The sequence below is a fragment of the Kogia breviceps genome, chromosome 8, assembly GCF_026419965.1.
Source record: "Kogia breviceps isolate mKogBre1 chromosome 8, mKogBre1 haplotype 1, whole genome shotgun sequence".
NCBI lineage: Eukaryota > Metazoa > Chordata > Mammalia > Artiodactyla > Physeteridae > Kogia > Kogia breviceps.
The window spans coordinates 23,249,321-23,270,068 of record NC_081317.1 but is presented as its reverse complement, the minus strand read 5'-3'; the positions used below and the strand labels follow the sequence as shown (position 1 = coordinate 23,270,068).

Here is a 20,748-nt window from a genome sequence, read left to right as displayed (position 1 = left end):
TGGCCCTTGGGAGTCCTCACTCGGCACCTATGGGGCATAGCCCTTCAACCAGTGACAAGTTCTGGCAATTGTCCTGATATTCAAGGCACGTGTTTCTGTCCTGACAACTTAAGGACATAGGGACTTTCTGATGATCCAGATATGCTGTATCTCTGGCATTTGCCTAATCTGCCTAGCGACCTTGAAGAAAAAAGAAAATGAGATTAATGTGCCTAGCTTCTGCTCTTTGAAAATTAACTCTAGAATTCAGCCAGCCGTGATGTCAAGCTGTTTCTATGTAGTTTATGGAATTCCTTCCTTCTCATTTTTGAAAATCAGAACTTTGAGTCACTGCCTCCAGCGCCTTTCCTGGTGTATAAAATCCTTGAGACAAATTCATTTCTACGGGAAATGGGGCCCAGGGCCGAAAGCACTGACAGCATTTGTATCCCTGGGTGCTTTATCATTTTCCAATCTTCTCTACTCATCTGGGTTTCAGTGACCTCTTAGCAATTTCTTTCTGGCACTTTTCAGGCTGAAAACTGCCCTTCTTGACCAAAAAGACTGAAGCAAAATCCGTATGAGAATTTGCTTTGACCTTTGTTGTCCTTCAGCATCATGCCCTTGCTGACTTATTTTTGTTGAAACCACAGTGTCTTGGGAAAACAGTTGATTCGAAGAAATGTTTGATTACTGGTTTTTGAAGTTAGAGCTTGCCCTCTGGGATGAGAGGGAGGACCCACTCTGAATGAATGTCCTCATTTTCTTTGTTATTGACATCACAATGCCAACTTTATATCTCCAACCTCAAGAGAAGGAGTGAACATAAATGTATATGTATAATCATATACTCAAAGGGGTAAGACTGTACATATGTATGTTCATTCAGTAAGCCAAGCATATGTATCGTTTCTCCTCCACATTCCATGTATAATGCCAGCTACTTGACGATCATTATATTGGGGTGATCTCACTGCTGGGTGGTGGTCCTGGTCTGGCTGTCTATCACCCTTGTCTAGTACTTGACACATCACTGACTCACAAACCACACAGGCTGTTCATGGCACCATGAAATATCAAAGCTGGATACCATGTATATATATATATATATATATATGTATATATATATATATATATATATATATATATATACATACACACACACACATATATATGTGTATATATGTATATATATGTATTTGTATAACTAAATCACTTTGCTGTTCACCCGAAACTAACACAGCATTGTAAATCAACTATACTTCAATTAAAAAAAAAAAAGCTGGATACCCTTCATTGTACAAATGGGAAAAATGAGGCCCCAAATTGGGATGTGACTTGAATAGGAATTCAGACTTACTATCTTCCTCCCTCCCCCGACACCTCCCATTTTACTGACTGATGACAGTGGGGCGTGTCTTTTTATACTTTACACGTGGACCCTCAGCCCTATTCTTCTGCCCACTGGTCACAGTGAGTCAAAGGAAGTGAGCGGGGAGCAGCCTGGGTTGACAGATTTAACAGTGATTGAATGGGTCTGTCCTTACGGAACGCAGAGTCCTGTCTTGTGTGCTCTTGTCTCGATCCTGAAATGGAATCATGCCAGTTGGTTCCCCCCTCTCCTTACTTGTGTCAGGTGCTGTTGTTTCTTCTTCCCTGGGCTCCTTAGAGCCCTTACAGCTGCTCCCTGTTTGCCCAGGCTGAAGGTGACATGGAACAAGAGAGTGTGAAGAGCTAGGGCGGTAGGTTTGACCCGGAATCAACCATTCTCTGCTCCTCGGACCCTCTGTCTGAGCCCTGCGTTGTGCAGGTGTCTTCCCCTGGGGCCCTCCCACTCTTGCCCATACCTGGGTCTTTTCAGAACCTAGTAACTGGGATTATCGATCCCTGCTAGTGTCTCTGCTTCTTCAAGGTGGCCCTTCTATTGGTGAGAGAGCTGTGGAGGAGAAGAACCAAGAAAACCAAACACAGAGCTCAGAGTCACAGCACCATTGCAGTCATCCATTTGTATCCCTTTGCAGAAACTGGCCACTTTGGTTCTTATTCTTCATTAACAAAACGGACATACTACTCTGCTCTCTCACCCGATTATTGGAAGGAAGAGCAAACATGTTGTGTGTCCTCCAACCTCATTGGCATCAGTGTATGATATTTGGAAATCAGTAATTAAATATATCATTTTAGAAAGACATACTTCCAGATTTCAGTCATCCCATCATTGCAATGTCCATTGGACTGTCTTCTTTCTTTTTTCTCTATCTCCTGGTCCTTCCTCAAATACTTTTCTTTTTGTTCATGGGGCTCTTTCAAAATCTCTTTCAAGGGCTCTCCAGAAAGTTTCCTCCCCTGAACAGTACAACCCTCCTCATTTTTTTTTCAATAAGATGAGCTTAGATAACAAGCCCTTACCATCCTCATAACTGTGTACCTGTGGCATGGGGAGCCTTGAGGAAAGAAAAGGGCTGATTCAAGAGTGTTCTTTGTGGTTAGAGATGAGGGCATGATGTAAGGGAGAGGAGAGGTCTTTGGTATACGCTACTTGGCAGGAGTAAAAAGCAGAAGAGTTTTAAAAATTGTGTACATGCCTTGTAAACAAAATGTTGAATTTAAAATGTAAGTCTTGTTTTCCTACTGGTTCATATCCACCCTCGTTCACATTTGGAATATTACTGGCTGAGAACTGGAGCAAAATAGAAATACTTACTCATAAACAACACATTTAAGATAAATGTTCACACTTCCCGTGCGGTTTTCTGAATGTCTAATAACATTCTCATATATGTATCTATAAAGTCTTAAGTATTGTCTTAAGAGAGTAGAACTTTAAAGTTATCAGCCCTAAAAATGACAATTATGTGAGGGGGTGAAGGGGTTAACTAACCTTATTTTGGTAATCATTTTGCAGTATATATGTATATTGAATCACCACATTGTACATCTTAAACTTACAATATGTTATATGTCAACAATATCTCAATAAATCTGGAAACAAACAAACAAACGAACAAAAATATTGCCTTTGTGTAAACCAGAGCTTCTCGAAGTGTTTGCCTGGCTCCCCCTTACTAGAGAAGAGAGTGAAGGCAGACAAGGTATGTGAGACCAAACCTGAAGAAACCTGCTAAAAATCTGTGGTTCCTTTGAAGCCCAACATCTTATCTGGGGGAAAAAAATACATACGAATGTTGTCTTTTATGGCATAAAATATCTAGGTTTCTTTTATTATAAAAATGTCTTAAAGTGATCTGCTCTCATATTCTAGAAATATTGAAAGAACAGTGTATCACATATAAATATAACTATTGATCTGTAACCCTAATGAATCCATGTCACTTGTGGTTCAGTTCCAGAGCCATGTCACACTTAACAAAATACAGCTGAAAATCACAGACGAAAAAAAGAAAACCCACTAAAAAGAAACTCTGTTCTTTACCTATATTTCCTGAAGGATATTAAAAGGGATCCAATTCATATCTCCACCCAGAAGCACTTACGTGCTTTTATTTCCCTCCACATATAATTCTCCGAAGCATCATCCACGGCCACAGAACGTTCCTTCCCTATCCTTCTCCCACACAGCTTTCTCTGTGTCTTCCATTCAACTCCTCCTTTCTCAACTCTTTATTGTATGGATCTACTTAACCGTTCTAGCAAAGACCTTCTCCTCGTCGTCCCTCCTTTCAGTCCAGTCTCTGATTCTAGGACCAGGCAAGGACCAGATGAGGTTGGGGATTAGGATGGCAGAAAAGGGAAAATTGGACCCAAAATGACAGCATTCTTATTGGTGGGCAGAGAGAGAGAGGGACATCCCTAAAGATTCCTATGTTCATAATTTGTATCCTATCAGATATGGATATAAAAATAGAAACATTTTATTCCATACTCTGTATTGATTGCAGCTCAGTGTATCATTTGGTTCATATATTACTGGATGTTTGTGGTGTTGTATCTATAACCGACAATCATTATTACCTTTCTTATTTCTAAATATATCCCATGAGTGTGTTAATAGTGATAGGACATAAGATTTTAACCCAAAATTGTGCTTTTTAATATAAATGTAATATTTAAAGAACAGGCTTTTGGAGCCCATGCAAAATTTTAAATACCTATTCTGTTTCTTTGATAACACATTTTGTGGAAAATCAGGAAATAACAGAAACAGATATTTCTCTTGATATCACCATCATTATGTGATGTCATGTACCTCTATGACAAATATTGGTTGGCCTCCCATTGTGTCACTTAAGGAAACTCAAGATCTTTGTGATGAGCAAGTGAAACTTTCAGAACAGACACAATGAAAAATCGAGCATTGGATTTTGCTTCAAAATCTTTTTAGTTAAGTGTTAACAGATTATATCTTATTACACAAGCAGATGGAATAATACCATTGCTATTTTTTTTTAACCAGGACAGACATTAATCACTGTGTGTACCTTTTCATTGGTGTCATATCATATAAAGTATTTGTGACTAGATTAACACAACAAATTAGACTTTTCAGTTAGTAGCAACTGTTTCACAGGTATGTATAGCAGGTACCTTTTCTACAAAAGTTTCTAAGGTAGGTGTTGGGAGGGAGGGGGAATCAGAGAAGGATGTCAGGCAAAAAACTAGCCTTCAAGGATCCTAAGAATCTATGGAGCTAATAAAACATTCCCACAGATAATTATATTACTGCGTGGAAAGTGTTAAGTGCCTTCAGAGAGGTTTAGAAGAAGTGTTCAGAGAATCTTGAGAAGAGAGGAATGACTTAGAGATGGGACAAAGAAAGCTCATGGAATAGGGCGCGGTTGACCTGGGCATCGATGGATGAGTCATATTTGGGTATAAAGAAACTCAAAGGAAGGACTTTTCAAGAGAAGGGAATCTTAAAAGCAGGAAATGTTAGGTGTGAGATGGTGTTTTTTGGTCACTCTAGAGGGAGAGGAAGCAATGAAATGTGTGGTTGGAAAGATAGTTTGGATCTTTTCAACACATTTGAGGAACTTGTAGTTCTTCAGAAAGAGGTAGGGACTCAACGGCCATGATGAGCAGAGGTGTGACATAGGACTCTAGGATCTGCCAGTGGAGGAGGGACAAAAGGCAGTCTAGGTAGGGGGGCAGCAGGCACAGAGATGAGGAGTCATGGGGGGATGTCCTGGGAATAGTGAGAACTTTGTTATGGCCAGAGTGTATGTAGAATGGGAGGGGCCACAAGACAAGACAAGAAAGGAAGATTGTAGATCAATGCCAAAGGTAATCACATGCCAAGCTAAGGAGTTTGGTGTTTACCCTCTACAGACACAGGAGCCAACAGAGGGTTTGTAAGTAAGGTAGCTCTGAGGGCAGGGTGGAGCCTAGGCTAGCAGGGGTCGGCTGACTTTTTCTTTTTTCTGTAAAAGGCCAGATCATAAATATTTTAGACTTTGTGGACCATCTATGGTCTCTGTTGCATATCTTTTTATTTCCTTTTCTCTTTCTTAAATTCTTTCTTTCCTTTTCTCTTTCTTGAGTTCTTTCCCTCCTTCCTTTTTTTTTTTAACTTTTTTTTTTTTTTTTTTTAATGTAATGACCGTTCTTTGCTCCTCTGGCCATGCAAAACGGGGCCTCAGCTGCCTTTGACCCAGTGGTGATGAAAAGACAGAAGTAGCAGTTAAAAATCGGACACAGGTAATTGTGCCGAAGAGGGCCTGGTCTAAGGCAGCAGTGATAGAGATAGTGGTGAGGAGATGCATGGCGATGGATCCGAAATAGAATTAGTCTCAGCAGTTGTTTGACGCTGGGTAATTAGGAAGAAAAGGAAAAATCAGGGATGATTCTGAGGCTTGTCGCTTGAAAGCCGAGGTAGTGGAGCTGGTGTTACTTCACACCAAGACTACGGGGGAGTTTTGAGAGACGGATTCAGTGTTGCACCTGCAGAGTTGGATGTATCTGTGGGTCATACAGGGAAAGGGTGTCTGGAGACAGTTGGCTCAGTGGGTCTGAGGCCCAGTTTCCTCCCATCCAGGCCGTGTGCCTCACAGGGAGTCTCTGAGGTAATAGATTTGAAAGCCTGGGGTGTCCTGTAAGTCTACAGGACAGGAAAGAGCTGTTTCTTAGGAAGCTCAGACCAGCAACAGGACTTGAGATGAGTTGGAGAGGCCGAGATCAGGCCTGGGGAGACCAGGTAAGAAGCTGTGGTTATATCTAGGGGAGAGGAAGTAGGGTCTCAGATTGAGTGGTGGCAGTAGAACAGAAAGAAGGAGGCAGATGAGAAGCAAGTATGGGGCAGAGTCTCGGGGACTTGGCAGCGCGTGCATGGGGAAAGAAAGAGGATTTCTGTGAGCACAGTCCTCAAATTCCAGTGTCATGGGTTGACGCCACCTCTAGTCTGTTCTTTTTCTAGTTCTTATCTTAGAAACCTAACAAAGTGACTGAGGCTTACAGAACATATAATCTGACTCCTTTCACAGCTTTCAATTTTTATAAATATCCTCTTTTAGAGTAGAGCATGGCCATGTGCCACCGGCAAAACCCTTTGTGTAATCTTCATTACAGAAAGGGAAATGTCTAAAGAACAGTAGAATCCTCTGTAAAAGCATTTTTAAAAGAGATTTAAGATCTTGGAACTAGGTTACATCTTAACCAAGGGCTTTAAAATTGTCTATAAGCCTAAGGTATGCTCACGATCAAGGTAAACTTGCATGTTGTCAGCCTCCCTGTACTGTGTCACACTGGATCTCAACAGTCGCTCGTGGCCTTATTTTAGCTCATCTTCCTGGGAAGTGTGAGTGCCACTGAGATATGGTAACTCTGTACACGTGTCTTCCCAGTGCATTTAGCTGCTGTGTTGAAACACATATATAACCACCTCTGTCCACACTGCACTCACTCTAACACTCAAGGTGCTTGGCAGTTAGACTAGAAAGGGCACAGCACCTTTTTTTTTTGTCTGTTTGGCAATTAACCATTCACTGGCTTTTTTTGTTGTAACATGCACTTCCTTTCTCTTGTTTTCATTCAAGCTGTGTACGCCATGGAAATTAATGTGGAGAAAGACAAACAAACAGGAGAGACCAAGATTCTCTCTACATCCACCATTGGCCCAGAGGGGGTCCATCAGAGAGGAGTCAAAGTCTTTGATGATGGTACCAAAGTAGTGTATGAGGTGCACTCGGGAGGCACCATAGTAGAAAACGGAGTGCACAAGTTAAGCTCAAAGGATGTAGAAGAGCTTATTCAGAAGGCTGGACAATCAAGCTTAAGAGGAGGGCACGTGTCAGAAAGGACTGTGGTTGCAGATGGGAGCCTCAGCCACCCTAAGGAACATATGCTCTGCAAAGAAGCCAAGTTAGAAATGGTCCATAAGTCTAGGAAAGATCATACTTCCGGGAACCCAGGGCAGCAGGCTCCAGCCCCCAGCACTGAAGGGCCGGAGGCAAACTTGGATCAGCCAGTCACCATGATTTTCATGGGCTACCAAAATATCGAGGATGAAGAAGAGACGAAGAAGGTGCTAGGCTATGATGAAACCATCAAGGCTGAGTTGGTCCTCATTGATGAAGACGATGAGAAGTCACTGAGGGAGAAGACGGTGACAGATGTGTCCACTATTGATGGGAACGCAGCTGAGCTGGTGTCCGGGAGACCCGTCTCAGACACCACAGAGCCCTCATCCCCCGAAGGGAAGGAAGAGAGCCTGGCCACGGAGCCAGCCCCAGGTACCCAAAAGAAAAAGCGCTGTCAATGCTGTGTTGTCATGTGACCACTTCTTTCTTCCCTTTTCTTCTGGGCAGCCTTTGTGCTCTCCACCACTTACGTAGACCTCCCTGTACCACTAACTGCGATACTGTGAACTGGAAGCAAACACCTGCCTTGCCTTGCAGTTGGATTGCTTTGATCCCTCTTATTTTTTTCCCTTTCGTTTTTTTTCTCCAGTTTCCTCAGCTCAGAGACAACATGCATGTGTGTGCTTCACTCTTTTCCAAGAACTTGCTTTTCCTCTAAACCTTTCCTTGTGTCTTCAAGAGGGGATCGGTCCCTTACTGCTCGATTGGAATGGACTCTTCCTAGCAGCCAGTGATCTAGTAGCCTTAATTCACTTGACTGGAATTGAATCCATGGGCATCGGGGGTTTCATTTTGTCGTGTGTTCCTATCACGTAGTCACACATCCCCACGTCACTGATTTCTCACTTGCCTCCCTCGCTGTGGATCTTTGCTTTTATATTCCATGTGGCAAAATGCTATGGGCTCTAGCCAGTTGCTAGTGTAGCCAAAAGTAGACCTTACTTAGTCTGTCCAATCTAGGGTGATGCTTTTTGCTGCCTTATATAAGCTTCCAGGTTACAGTATTGTGCATCTCTGGCTTTCTGTTAAAACAAATGAAATTGATGCAAAAGAAAAGAAGCCAGTGCTTGTCGTAACTGAATTGTAGGGACTGATTTCACAACCTGCCCATCAGCAGCTGTCTCTCTCTTTCTATGACTTAACTGATGGACCCTTTATATAAGAAGCACCATTTTTAACTTTCTAAGGACATGAAACAAGCATTGTTTTGAGCATCAGCAGTGATCTCCAAAGTTAGGAGAACCCATGAGCCTTGCTTCTATTCTCTAAAAAAAAAAAAAAAAAACGAGTGTCAATTTTTATATTGTTTTCTTTTTCATGGATATTTTCTGATCATGTTCATCTGTTTTCAACGAAGGGGTTATTTTGAGGAGTTTCTCTGTAGTGACCATATTTCTAAAACAGTCCTTCTGACCTACAGTGCTTGCTGTGACGCTTCCGCTCCATTGTGGACGGTGCTGTTCCTGCATTAACTCTTCATCTCACCCACCCCATTGATTCCAGAGCCTTCCATCTGGACTCTTTTCTTTGTGTCCCCATGAGAAAGAGAATGTTTCCCGTACCATCACCATGTAGGTTTACCCACCGCACAGAATTAAACTTTAAAATGTAAAAAATGTTTAAAAGATGAAGAAAGACCTATCTCCTCACCTTAAGTATTTTAATTCGTTCCACAAATACTGATTGAGTGAGTGACACATAGCTGAGCTTCTTCAAGCATTGTTTCTTCAACTTCTGAAGATTCCAGAACATCAAAGGATGGTTTTTATCTAGAACACAATAAACAATTCTTTAAATTCTTAGCATTCCCCCAAAGCAAAGAGCCACGGGTATAACAAAACCAAAGGGAAGCAATATAGTAAAACGATAATAGAGTAATGAAATAAAGCTGTAACATTTGAATTGATTTTAAAACAGAGATATCTTTTAAGTTTTTTGCCCAAATGTTCATAACATTGTTGCAGATAATTCACAAAATTATCTACGTTCCATAGAACCTAGTTTCAAAAAACATATGATAAGGTGTACTACATCAAGTTTAACTTCTGTGGAAAGTAGATGAGGGAAAAGTAAGGTGACCTTGAGAGAATTTTATTCCTTGAGAGAATTTTATTACAGAACCAACTCAGTTTGTCCTAAATAGCTATCTTAGTGCTAAGTCTATAATTATTTTTAATTTTTTTAGCTTGAAATTATATTTATTCCAATTAAAAGGGGGAAAACCAATATTTTTTCATTTGCAAAGTTAATCTTTCCCAAATAATTACATTTTTAACGAGCACAAAGTAAGTCATTTTATCACCAATATATAAACCAAAAAAAGCTAAAGAAGGAAAAAAATAACGAGCTAAGTTCTACTTTCTAAGATGATTCCATCCATGGCTTGGTTTTGAACAGCTGAGGGAATTATCTCTAAATCTCAGGTTCAGCAGAGAAGCTTTTTTTGAATAAAACTGTTCTATTATCTAGAAATAATATCTGGTTTTTCTGCCTATAAACTTTCAGCTTCATGCTCCTCAGCAAATGGTCATTTTAACATCATTTAAAGGTTAAAAGAAGAAGAAGAAGAAGAAGACATGGCAGAGAAACCTATTTACAGAGAAAAAGAAAGCAGCTTCAACGTTATGGACAATCTCTGATTTTAATAATTTATTTAGAAAGAAACAATCTAAAAGATTCCCATAGCTTATCTTTTTTTACTCATTTGGGGATGAAGTCTATTCAGTTTGGGTTTTTAAAAGCACAGTTAGTGAGTGGAATGATAGAATTTAGCCTTGGGCGTACTTTTGATAAACAGAACCGGAGTCTTTCAGGGCAGATCATTCCCTGACCTACGCTTCCATCAGTGAGTTAGTGTCTCATGAAGAAAACGGTCTTTACCTCTCACTACAAAACCGCATGTGAGATTTAAAAGACCAATGATAATATGCGCTCTCATTTTATCAATAATTAGTATAGGGATTAGCACATTATATGAATTAGAGTTCTCTACTTTTACTGGTAAAGCTCATCATTTAAATGGTTTTTCAAGTAAGATGTGTTACATTTATTAAAATGATGTGTGGCCACAGTAAACGAAGGTGTGTTTGAATATGGCGTATGTATTTGTATAGCTTGCCTCATTTTCCTGTTGCAGTGGGAGGTTCAGCTTCAGCCAGTACTTTTACGGGATGAGACCTATAATCCCATCTACAGAGAAAAGGAACTACCCTTCATAGTGAAAATATAAACAGAGTTGTGATTGTGAAGATTCTGCCTTCCCTGCTGGTACTGGCATTGTCTCTGTAAACGCTTTATTATGTATGGTATCACGCCCTTCAGAAACACAGGGTATTGACTTACATCACCAGACTAATTAGAGAATCAGTAATAAAGCTGCAAAACCATGATCATTTTTGAGCTCATGGTTAGTTGGACTTTCTTTTCAAATCATATACTCAGAACCCTTTAAATGGAAAGAGGAGAAAGAGGGAAAAGAGGGTCATTGCATTTGCTTAAAACAGATTCTCAATGGCATGGAGTTAAAGATCCTTTAAGAGTTAAAATGATAAACCTTGTATATCCTGAAAAATCTTGATGACTTGTATACCCTTGACTTTTTTTTTTTTCTCTTTGATGTGCAGTAGGACAAAATTAAGGGATTTTCTTTTTTTACCTTGTGCCTCGTTTACCCACAATTATATTATTTTCCTTATATAAGCAAAATTATTTGCCTCTAAAAGTGATTTGACAATGTCCAGCAACATCACTCTATTGGCAGTAGAGAGGACGAGGGGCTAGGGAATTCTTTTCTGGGTAAACCCCAAACATGGTTTCCTAAAATTATTCAAAGGCTTTCAGAAAACTCAAATCCTAGAGTTCATTTGATTTGACTCTTTCTGAAATGTTAATGACGTGTTAGCTGCTTCAGATTCCCACCTAGTCTATTTTACTTTCTGGTGATAAATGTTTTTCCTACATGCAAGCAGGCTTTTTATTTTGCTTAGGGGCAAGTTTTTATAAAAGGGGGAAATCATCTCTATATAATTTCCTAGAGTTATGATATCATCTCTAGAGCAAAATGCTGAAGCCAAGTCTGAAAACAGCTTATTTCTTTTCACTTCCCGCAGAGCATCATTTCAAGGGACCACAGAACGTCCTTGACAAACACCACTTATTTAATGCCAGTGAACCAGTGGGTAGCAAAAGAGGTGGCGGGAATATGGCGATAGAGGCAAAAACTGAACCGCTAAACCAGTTCTTCCTGTTTAAGAAACTAACCCTATCAGTGTAAAACACAGATGAACATAGACAAAATATACACGGAGAATTTCTTTTGTCCTTAAAATCTAGAAGCTCAGCCTTCTCTGTTTGTCACCAGACCCACTTGTGGAGTTTAACCCACCAAAGGGCCCATTCCTTGTGGGAATATTCTCATCTCCTGCAGTGTTATTTGTTTACAACAAAAACCATTCCAAGGCGAGAGCAGTTTTATGTGGTACTTTCACAACATGTACATTCATTACTGAAACCATGAATTCTCAGCATAGTTAAAAGATACGTTTCAGAAACTGTGGAAATATGCAATCTTTTAGAAGCTCCTCAGTTTATTAATCAAGGTATATGTGGCTCCACTGATTAGGATAGAGCCAGAAGGTATCTTTTGTCCTATTGGCTAGTACAACCCAGCAGGTACACGGAGTGATAGTATATATCGCAAAACATCTCCAAGTAATGCGCAAGATGGCCTCTGGGATTCCTGCTGCCAGTTCGCCTTCATTGTGTAGACCTCTTCTGGTCTAATTAGGAAAACTTCCCTGCATTTTCTAGGGAAAAAGAAAAATCCATCTCTTACGAGGAGCGCGATGCTGTTACGTGTCTCTATTTTCATAGCTTCGGCAAACCACATGATAAAATCTCCATTTTAAAACCAAAATACTTATTATTTGAATGTAGAAAAGGCTAGAATAAAGATAACATCCTGAAAGTTTCAAAGAGCAGTTTCCCTGGGGATCCTTAGACCAACCTCAACCCCTACCCCTTAATTTTTATATGACTTAAATAGGCCTCTGCGTCCCCTCTCCACTCCAGTCTAAAATAAAAAGGTCTGGACAGTAGCACAAAAAAACTTGCTTTCAATGTGAAAATATAATAGATATCTTTGGGGAACCACAAACTTTCTGCATCAAAGATCTGGACAGCCTTAACTTTTGTAAAAATTTTTCAGTGCTCTCTTTTACTAAACAGGGAAACAAAATGTTTCCTGAAATTAATGACTTTTTAATATTTTGTGACTATTTTCTAAGTTTCTACAGGTTCATCTTCTCCCCATATTGCCTCTTACTAGTCACCTGGGGCTATTTTTTTGCAAGTCATTGCATTTTTATTAAAAGAAAAGTACATCTTATGAACCACAAAATTCCCTCTAGACTTCAGGCAGTCCTTCTGGAGTAAAAGAACAGAAATACAGAAAGAAAAGAATGACAGGGTGGCTTTTTCTTCCCCCCCCCCCCCGCCATGGTTAACGTACTGTATGGTATATATGTTTACAGAATGTATCTGCCTTGTGATGTTAACAAAATGAATGACAAAAAAAAAAAAATAGTTCTGATGTGCCATTTGAAAGTTTGCCTTAGAGTCACTGTTTATGTTCTTTTCTGTCCTTTCAAAATCACAGGTTGTATTCCAAAGCTGTATGAACACAACATTCTCTTCCCCACCCCTACCCAGCCCTCTTCAGAGCTGTGAATTTCATCCCAGGAGCCTGAGGCAGAACCTTGCAGGTCTGGCCCAGGTGGAATAAAGTAGGCAGAGCTTGGGCATTGCCTCTGCATGTTTACCAACCAAATACTTCCTTGTGTTCCCTTCTGAGCCTGCACTATCCCACTCTGACATTCCTGGGGTGGGCTTCATGCAGTGTGTGACCTCCTGCAGTCCTTCCCACTGTAAGGGAGGTGAACTTGTGGACCCCCTTACCTGGGTCTGGGAGCATATTTTTAAGCACAATTGGCATAGCTTGAAAAAGCGAGAGAGGTGGACTCAAATGGTGTGATGGAGCCTTACCTGAGGGGCGTGCCCATTCATTCTAGTGTAAGACAAGTGGCATGATATACATGGGAGTAGGGAGTGATTATAGAAATGGAATAGTTTACATTTATGTATTTTTTTAAGGAAAAATATTTTTGTAATGAAATTTAGATGCATTATGAAGCTTGAGTTTGAAAGCACCCTTGATTGATTATTTCTCCATTCCATTAAGGTTACTTTCTGGTGAGTTCTATAGCACTAGCCCAGACCCTGGGGGGCATGAACAAAGGTCCCGTGACCTGCCCTGGCACCAGCACTGCATGAAATCCAGTGTTTCCCAATAGTCCTAGGTTGTACGATCCAGCTTTCTATACCTGTCATTAGACAACCTGTTATATGGCTTGATAGCTCTCTGAGCCACACCTTTAATAATATAGAACGATCTTTTGGAAGGAGATAGCTGTTTTAAAGGAAAGCTAAGCCCAGCAATTATCTAAGTTCAACTCTTTCACGTATTCAAGGAGTCATTGCTACATTTGAAGTTAAGGGACCACTCACTATGGTACATTTGAGTAACACATGCGAAATGGTGAGTCAGAAGCATCTGGCCCTCTACATAATGTACACAATATACATAAATGTATAAACCAACGATATAAAACTTACCAGGAGTTCTTGACCTTGTAAATATCAATGAGGCTGCATCCTATTTTCAGAGTTAAGTAGAGACTGGAAAGAATTATCCTTGTCCATCCATAAAGGAGATACTGAATTTTTAGAGTTCTTGGGTTTTTTTCCTCAATTTTCTGCCAAATTCTTGAGTTCCCATCACAGTCACACTCAGGTTCATGAAGATCTTCACCCACACCTGTTCCTCTGTCTGGCTGACACCAGAGGTCAGAGGTCAAGCCTAAGAATCTGCTCCCTATCCCGTTAGACTCTCCTCCCAAGCAGCATCCTTTCCTAGGATGGAATCTTTTTCTACTACCCTAAAAGACCAAGAGCCTTCTTCCAACAAGGCAAGGTCTTAAACACACTCTCCATTTCAAGAAAAATAACCTCTCTGGTTCCCAGGCAAATCCTTTTAGTTTTTTCATCATCAGAATCCCTCCAGCAGGCCCAGTTCAGGCCCAACTGTGAACCGTGGTGTCATGGCAACAACTCCAGAAATGAAAGAACTATGCAATTGCCTGAGGGTGGTAGGGAGAGGCCGGGTGCCCTAGCCTCTTGTTACTATGGGAACCTCTCGGTTTTGAGATGAGGGGGTCAGGCAGACATCCAGTCACTTGGTTTTGCAACAAGTCTTTATGTACAAAGAGACCACCGGGCAACGCCTGATCTCAACTAGTCTGTGTGGCTCCAACTCCAATTCTGTCATATCCCATTCTGCCAAGTGGAAAGAGTCCTTTCCTTTGTGGGCTTCTGGAACATTCTTTCCTCCTCTCAAACTCCTGGCTTAAAAGAGTCAACATCATACAGGGGTTCCAGAAAATGTTGTGTCTGATGCAGCTTTCAGTGAATGTAGGTTGTTGATTGGAATGTTCGGCTTTAGCAGCTCACTCGGGGTGAGTGACATCACTGTAAATATATCCATTTGGTGGTTGATTGAGGGTGGGTTGGGAGCCTGTTGTGCTTACTCTGAATTAGACTTGCTGGGCTATAGCTGCTGTACTTTGTAACCTGAAGTGTACTTTGACTGTTCTGTCTCCTTCAGATGAAAAGCAAAACAAAAACCGACTTCAGAAATAACACTGCCAGCGACAGCCGATGCTGTACTTGTAGCTTCTCTCTGTTCCTCTGTACAGTATTAATAGACAATAAACTGCCTTTTCACTGCATCTACCTCTGTGTGTCTGTGCCCCGGTTCTTTCCCCTTCTCACCTGCCATGAGTGGACTTCAGGCCAGACCTCGCGGGGAGCACCTCCAACTGCTCACTAAAACTCAACGCTAATCCAGTGCTTTTCAAACCTGAGCCTGCTTCAGCATCACCTGGGGGCACCCGCTAAGAATGTGGAAGCTCGACCACACCTCTGGAACTCAAATTCAGATTCCTGAGTGGGGCCCAGTAGCCTGCATGTTTACTGATATCTCCAGGTGATTCTGATAACATATGCCACCTAACCCAGCCAAAGGTTTGGGTGCCCCTCGGTGGGAATCCCTGTGGCCTGCCTGTTCCAGCTGGTTTCCACAGTAACTAATCCTTTCTCTAACCCCCTCTTGCACATCTGTCTCCACACCTGTCATCCCTTTTCTTGTTCCTTATAAGCCCTCAGCAGTGGCATTGACCTTGATACCACAGGTCAAACTCGGTCTGCCCCTTAGTTTTAAGTAGTAAGAGTTCATCCAGTGCGATCTTCTAAACAGGAGCCTCTCAAGACACATGGGGACTTTGTTTCTCTTTTTTTAATGCTGTATCCTCTTTCTCTAAAATAGAGTCAGCAAACTTTTCCTCTCAATGGCCAGAGAGTAAATATTTTTGGCTTTGTGGGTCACATGATTTCTGTCACAGCTACTCAGCTCTGCCAGAAAGCAGCCATACACAACATGTAAATGAATGAGTGTGGCTAGGTTCCGTAAGCTTTAGTTACTTGAAACAAGAGTGGGGGCCAGATTTGGCCCTCAGGCTTGTAGTTTGCTGACCCCTGTCCTCAAACAGAGCCTGGCACATAGTAGGTACTCAATGAAACGTTAAAAAGTTATCGTGAGAGAGAATGAACAAAGGGCAGGTATGATGACACCTGCAGAACTGTCACAGTTGTTTTCTTCGAGGATATGAAATAAATCAGTTGGGGAGTTCTCATCTGTTTGGGTTCTGTAGTAGATATTTGTTTTTCTGGTGTCTTTATGCGTGGAAGATAACTCAAGATTGAAACTTGAATGGTGCCGCAGGCTGCCACACTGAAATTAACAATACTTCCAACCAATAGAAAGCTGAGGAAGTGCAAGGACCTCTTGTCCTTGTCAAAAGTGCTGGGCACTTGAAACCTGAGTTGTCCCTGGGCATCTGTGCACTGCATCCTAGTGTTTGTGGAACTACATCTTATCTGATCCATCCTACATAGTGAGTGGCAGGGCTTTCTTGACATCATTCTTTTTGTTAATTGAAATACTCTTTAGTGTGTCGACATGCAGACTGGAACCGTGGTAGACACCCCACAACTCTAGGGCGTCCCCGCAGTGACACTCCGAGCGGTGTGTGAAAAGCTGTTGTGAGTTAAGGGAAATTATATTTACACAAAGCACTCTGTAAGCTGGAAGTGGATAACGAATGTTAGTTTACTTGTGATGAAAAAGTGTTTGTTCCTCTACTAAAGGTCTAACTTTTCCGAAATGTAAACATGATAAGCTGTTCAGATGTGTTTCAGAACCAGTAGAAAAGGGAAGCTGCTTTTTCCTGCGTTGGGTTTGTGACTGCTTTTGTATTATATTGAACCATATGAAATTGTCATTTAGTAAATCAGTAATGTTAAATATTGACAGTTCCCTATAATTCAATCTAACAGTCCTATTCCGGGGGTAATTTCCCATCATGGAGGGCAAAAGATTAGCGGATAAACCCTAATTATAACAAGAGGAATTTAGATGAGAAAATAAGAACTTTGGAAGGGAACATAGTTCCATACTTAAAACTAGGCACTTCTCCTGGATAGGTAGGATTTCCTTTAATAGTACATCAACCCTATGAGGTAGACATTGCTAATATTCTCCTTCATACATGAAGAAACTGAGTTAAGGAGACAGTAAGTACCTTGCTCAATACAGCAGAGCTAAAAATTGGGATGGGGCTTGGGGAACAAGTTTCAAGCTCAGCTCTCTTTACTTTCTTCCACACAGAAGCTCTTGTTATGAAAGTGGTATGGGGATGCAGCTGAGACTGGATACAGAAAGATTTGGATAACAGAGCCATCTGTGCCCAGGAAAGACAAAATGGCACCAGTTCTTATTTTGTACCTTTATCTACCCAAGCAAACGCTCTGTAATAACACTGCCCTCTGGAGGATGGGAGGTGTCTCTGCAGCACTTCCTTCCCAAAGGGGAAGCTGAGGGCTAATCACCCATATCTGTTCTCTTATCTGTGCATTGGAGTCCTGTTGTTCTGCCTGACAGTTTTTCCTTCCCCATTCGTATAGGAGTGGTGTGTCCATCCCGGAATAAGCACAGGAGGTTTTGTTGTTGTTGTTAATATTGTTATCATTATTATTTTGTCCCGTCATAAGAGCTAAGAGGAACCGTGTTCTATGGCACTGTACCAGTGCCTCTTGATCTAGGCTCTATCACCCTTCTGCAACCACCAGTAGAACACACTGTGTCTCCAACAACCCAGCTCCTCTCCTGCTTTTCTCAAACAGTGTCAAATCCTCCACTATATGGGCATCACACAAAAGCCAGAATTTGCTATTTAGAAGTTAAGGCTGTAGGAGCTCAAAGAGATCATCTAATGCGGAAGTCACAAAATGGTTATCCACCAGCTGCACCTGGCCTGTGGTTATGTTGGTTTTGCCTGCATCATGTTTTAAAATCATTTTTAATTCACTGCCATTTAAAAGACAGATTTCCAGCTTCTCTTGACATTCCAGAGGCTTTGTCCACAATGGGCCTGTTTTCCTGGCTGACAGGTGCCTGGAGCTGATGGCGGCCGCCCCCTTTGGAGGAATCATACTCTCTTACTCACTGTCCTCAGCCCCACTTCCTATTACCTTACTCTTGGCCAGCTTCCTTTGTTTATATTACCTGCCAGGCACCTGTTGGCATTTGTGGGTTACCCCTAATCTACCATAATCTACTCATTATATGGCTGGGTCCAAGATGAGACTTACCCATAGCGAGATAATGGCAGAGCCGGACACAGAGATGAAGTCTCCTGAGCTCCTTCAGAAGAATAAGGCTTTGCACTGGCTTTGGACTTAAATCTGATGGAAGCATTTAAAAATTTTGAACAGCCCATAAGCAGAAAGCCAATATCAGAATTCGATGCTTGAGCTTTTTAGCCGAAAGACTCACATGACTTTATAATGATAGATTTTTATCCTAAGGCTGGTGAGCTCATTTACAACTCAAGAGAAAAAAATTCATTTCCTACAACAACTTATTTAGATTCAGCTACTCTCTATTTCTTAGGTTACATGAACCATGTCATGTTTTAAGAACTTTGTGGCATCATGTTTCACGGTTGAAAGTTGCATTCCTGGAAAAATAAACAAAAACTTTTGTAGTCAACTGTTGACTAGTTCTGGTGCTTCATATCCCTTCTTAGGAAAAATAACAAGAGGCAAAGGCCGTATGTATTTAAATTTAAATGTGATTTTCTTTTCCCTCCTAATCCTTAGTCTCTTATCGTGCTCCTGAGGTCATGTGGTCACAGAATAGTGATATTCTCTAACGTTCACTTCCTTATCTTGCTAAGAATAATAATCAGCAGAAAGTTTGACATTTCAAAGAACCAGGGAAATAGGGATCTTTCTTCCCATGGCTTGTCATCAAAAATCACTGTGATCTAGTATTTTCTTTCTTTTTTAAAAAATTTTAACTAAAGGCTAACAAAATTTAAGATGATAATTATATTTTCCAACTTTTTTTTTTCCTGTTTCCAAGTCACTGAGTATAGAAAATATGAACAGCAGACCTACCCTTTTAAGGCCAGGGTTCTTAGGTCAACCTGAGGACAACTTGGAGGTGACATAAATCCTACAGTCAGTGTGAATCGTCCGTCCATCAGAATATGTAGACTCATCAGAGCGCAAGGACCGATTCAGTCATTTCTTTTTTCTGTGGGAGACTGACTGAATCCTCACTCCACTCAGAGGCTTGATGTGAGATTCTGTCTCATACTTTAACTCAGTTTTTCATAAACCTAGACTTTTGGTATCACCTTAATTATCTTTTTCCTGTGTGCGTACCACCTGTGGACCCTCATTTACTCTTTTAACCACTTCTTTGACCTAAAAGGTAACTTTATTGCCCTACCTTAAGCAGGCAGCACAGGCCATAGAAGTAACTGTTGAAATAAATGTAAATCAACATTATTAATCTTCAGCTGCATACAGTTGCCTAGTAATACGTACAGTTACCTGAGACCAACTCTTTCATTGTTAAAGGAAGGAATAGCCAGGTTAGAGACATATCAAAAATATACCCCCATCTCTTCGATATAAACAGATGGCATGAAAGAAAATCAAAACGGTAATAATTTTCTCACTGTATGGTTCTGTGTTATTTAATGCCATGTTCATCTGCCCCGAAAATTTTGGAAGCACTGCCTTACTTCATTGCATTCCCTTAACAAATCCCAGCTCATTTTGAAGTTAGGATGAGAAATGCAAAGTGACTTGCTCAAAGCAACAGGAAGTAAGAGCAGAAACACAGTGCTAGGATTCAAACCCAGGTCAGGGTGACTTCAGATTTTTTCTGTTATGCCAGGTGCCCAACAAGCCATTCCTTTTATAAGGAATGAATTGAATACATCAGCAGCAAACTTAAAACTCTCCAGTAAAGATCTCCATCATTTAAGCAAACAAAAGTAACATCTGTTCCAGCTAGAGCTGTCTTTGGCATAAGCAGTTTTTCACTGATGGGGATCAGATCTAACTGGGCTCCGCCTGCCCTACTTGAGCAAAGTTATGCAATCAGATGTGAGTTTCCAAATAGAGCGGGAAAGTGACGCAGTAGACAAGTGACGCAGTAGGCAAGTGATGCAGTAGACAAGCACAGGGGCCCAATGGCTGCCTCTACTGGAAGGCACTCCAGCCCTCAGCTTCAGTACCTCCTCTGAGCTCTAGTAAGCTGACTCCTGCTCAGCAGAGCTCTTGGTTAACTCTTGTAGAGTCGGGGATTTAGTCAATGCAGGCTGTAAAACTGGCTCAGCTCTAGAGAATAAGCAGAACTTAATGGAAAAAGAACCACTCAGGGAATCTCAACTTCTCTTTTCCCTTCCTTTCCCGTCCCTTCCCTACCCTTCCCTTCCCTTCCCTTTTCCCTTCTTTCTTCTCTCTTCTCTTCTTCTCTACTGAACGAGGCCTGTTTTTGACACAAGGTGCACTCCCACCTGTAGGATGAGTTGATCTTCTCAAAAAGTTCGTTAATTCTCCCAGGAAGCACCATGCTCTCTGGTTCTCATTTCTTGCTTGCTACACATTAGAATCTGGAACATTTTCTTTAAAATATAATTATACTAGGGCTCCACCCCAGAGATCCTGATCTAATTGGTATGGGTGAGGCCTGGAGCATTTATTTATTTATTTATTTATTTTTTAATTTTTTTTTTTTTTTTTTTTTTGTGGTACGTGGGCCTCACTGTTGTGGCCTCTCCCGTTGCGGAGCACAGGCTCCGGACACGTAGACCCAGGGGCCATGGCTCACGGGCCCAGCTGCTCCGCGGCACGTGGGATCTTCCCAGACCGGGGCACGAACCCGTGTCCCCTGCATCAGCAGGCGGATTCTCAACCACTGCGC

The 20,748-nt window shown here is 41.3% G+C and overlaps 1 protein-coding gene across 11 annotated transcripts in view; it reads left to right on the top strand.

The window, feature by feature from the left end:
- The window catches only part of PALM2AKAP2 (PALM2 and AKAP2 fusion), a 499,465-nt gene that overhangs the window by 289,571 nt on the left and 189,146 nt on the right, over positions 1-20,748 (top strand). For 7 of the 11 annotated variants that reach the window (XM_067040972.1, XM_067040973.1, XM_067040971.1 and 4 more), the window contains one exon: positions 6,969-7,664. The exons of 3 other annotated variants lie outside the window; for them this stretch is intronic. In XM_067040972.1, the coding sequence (XP_066897073.1) occupies positions 6,969-7,664 (696 nt within the window). Of the gene's footprint in view, positions 1-6,968; positions 8,807-20,748 lie in introns of those variants that run through there. One more of the 11 variants, XM_067040979.1, reaches the window with a different exon arrangement.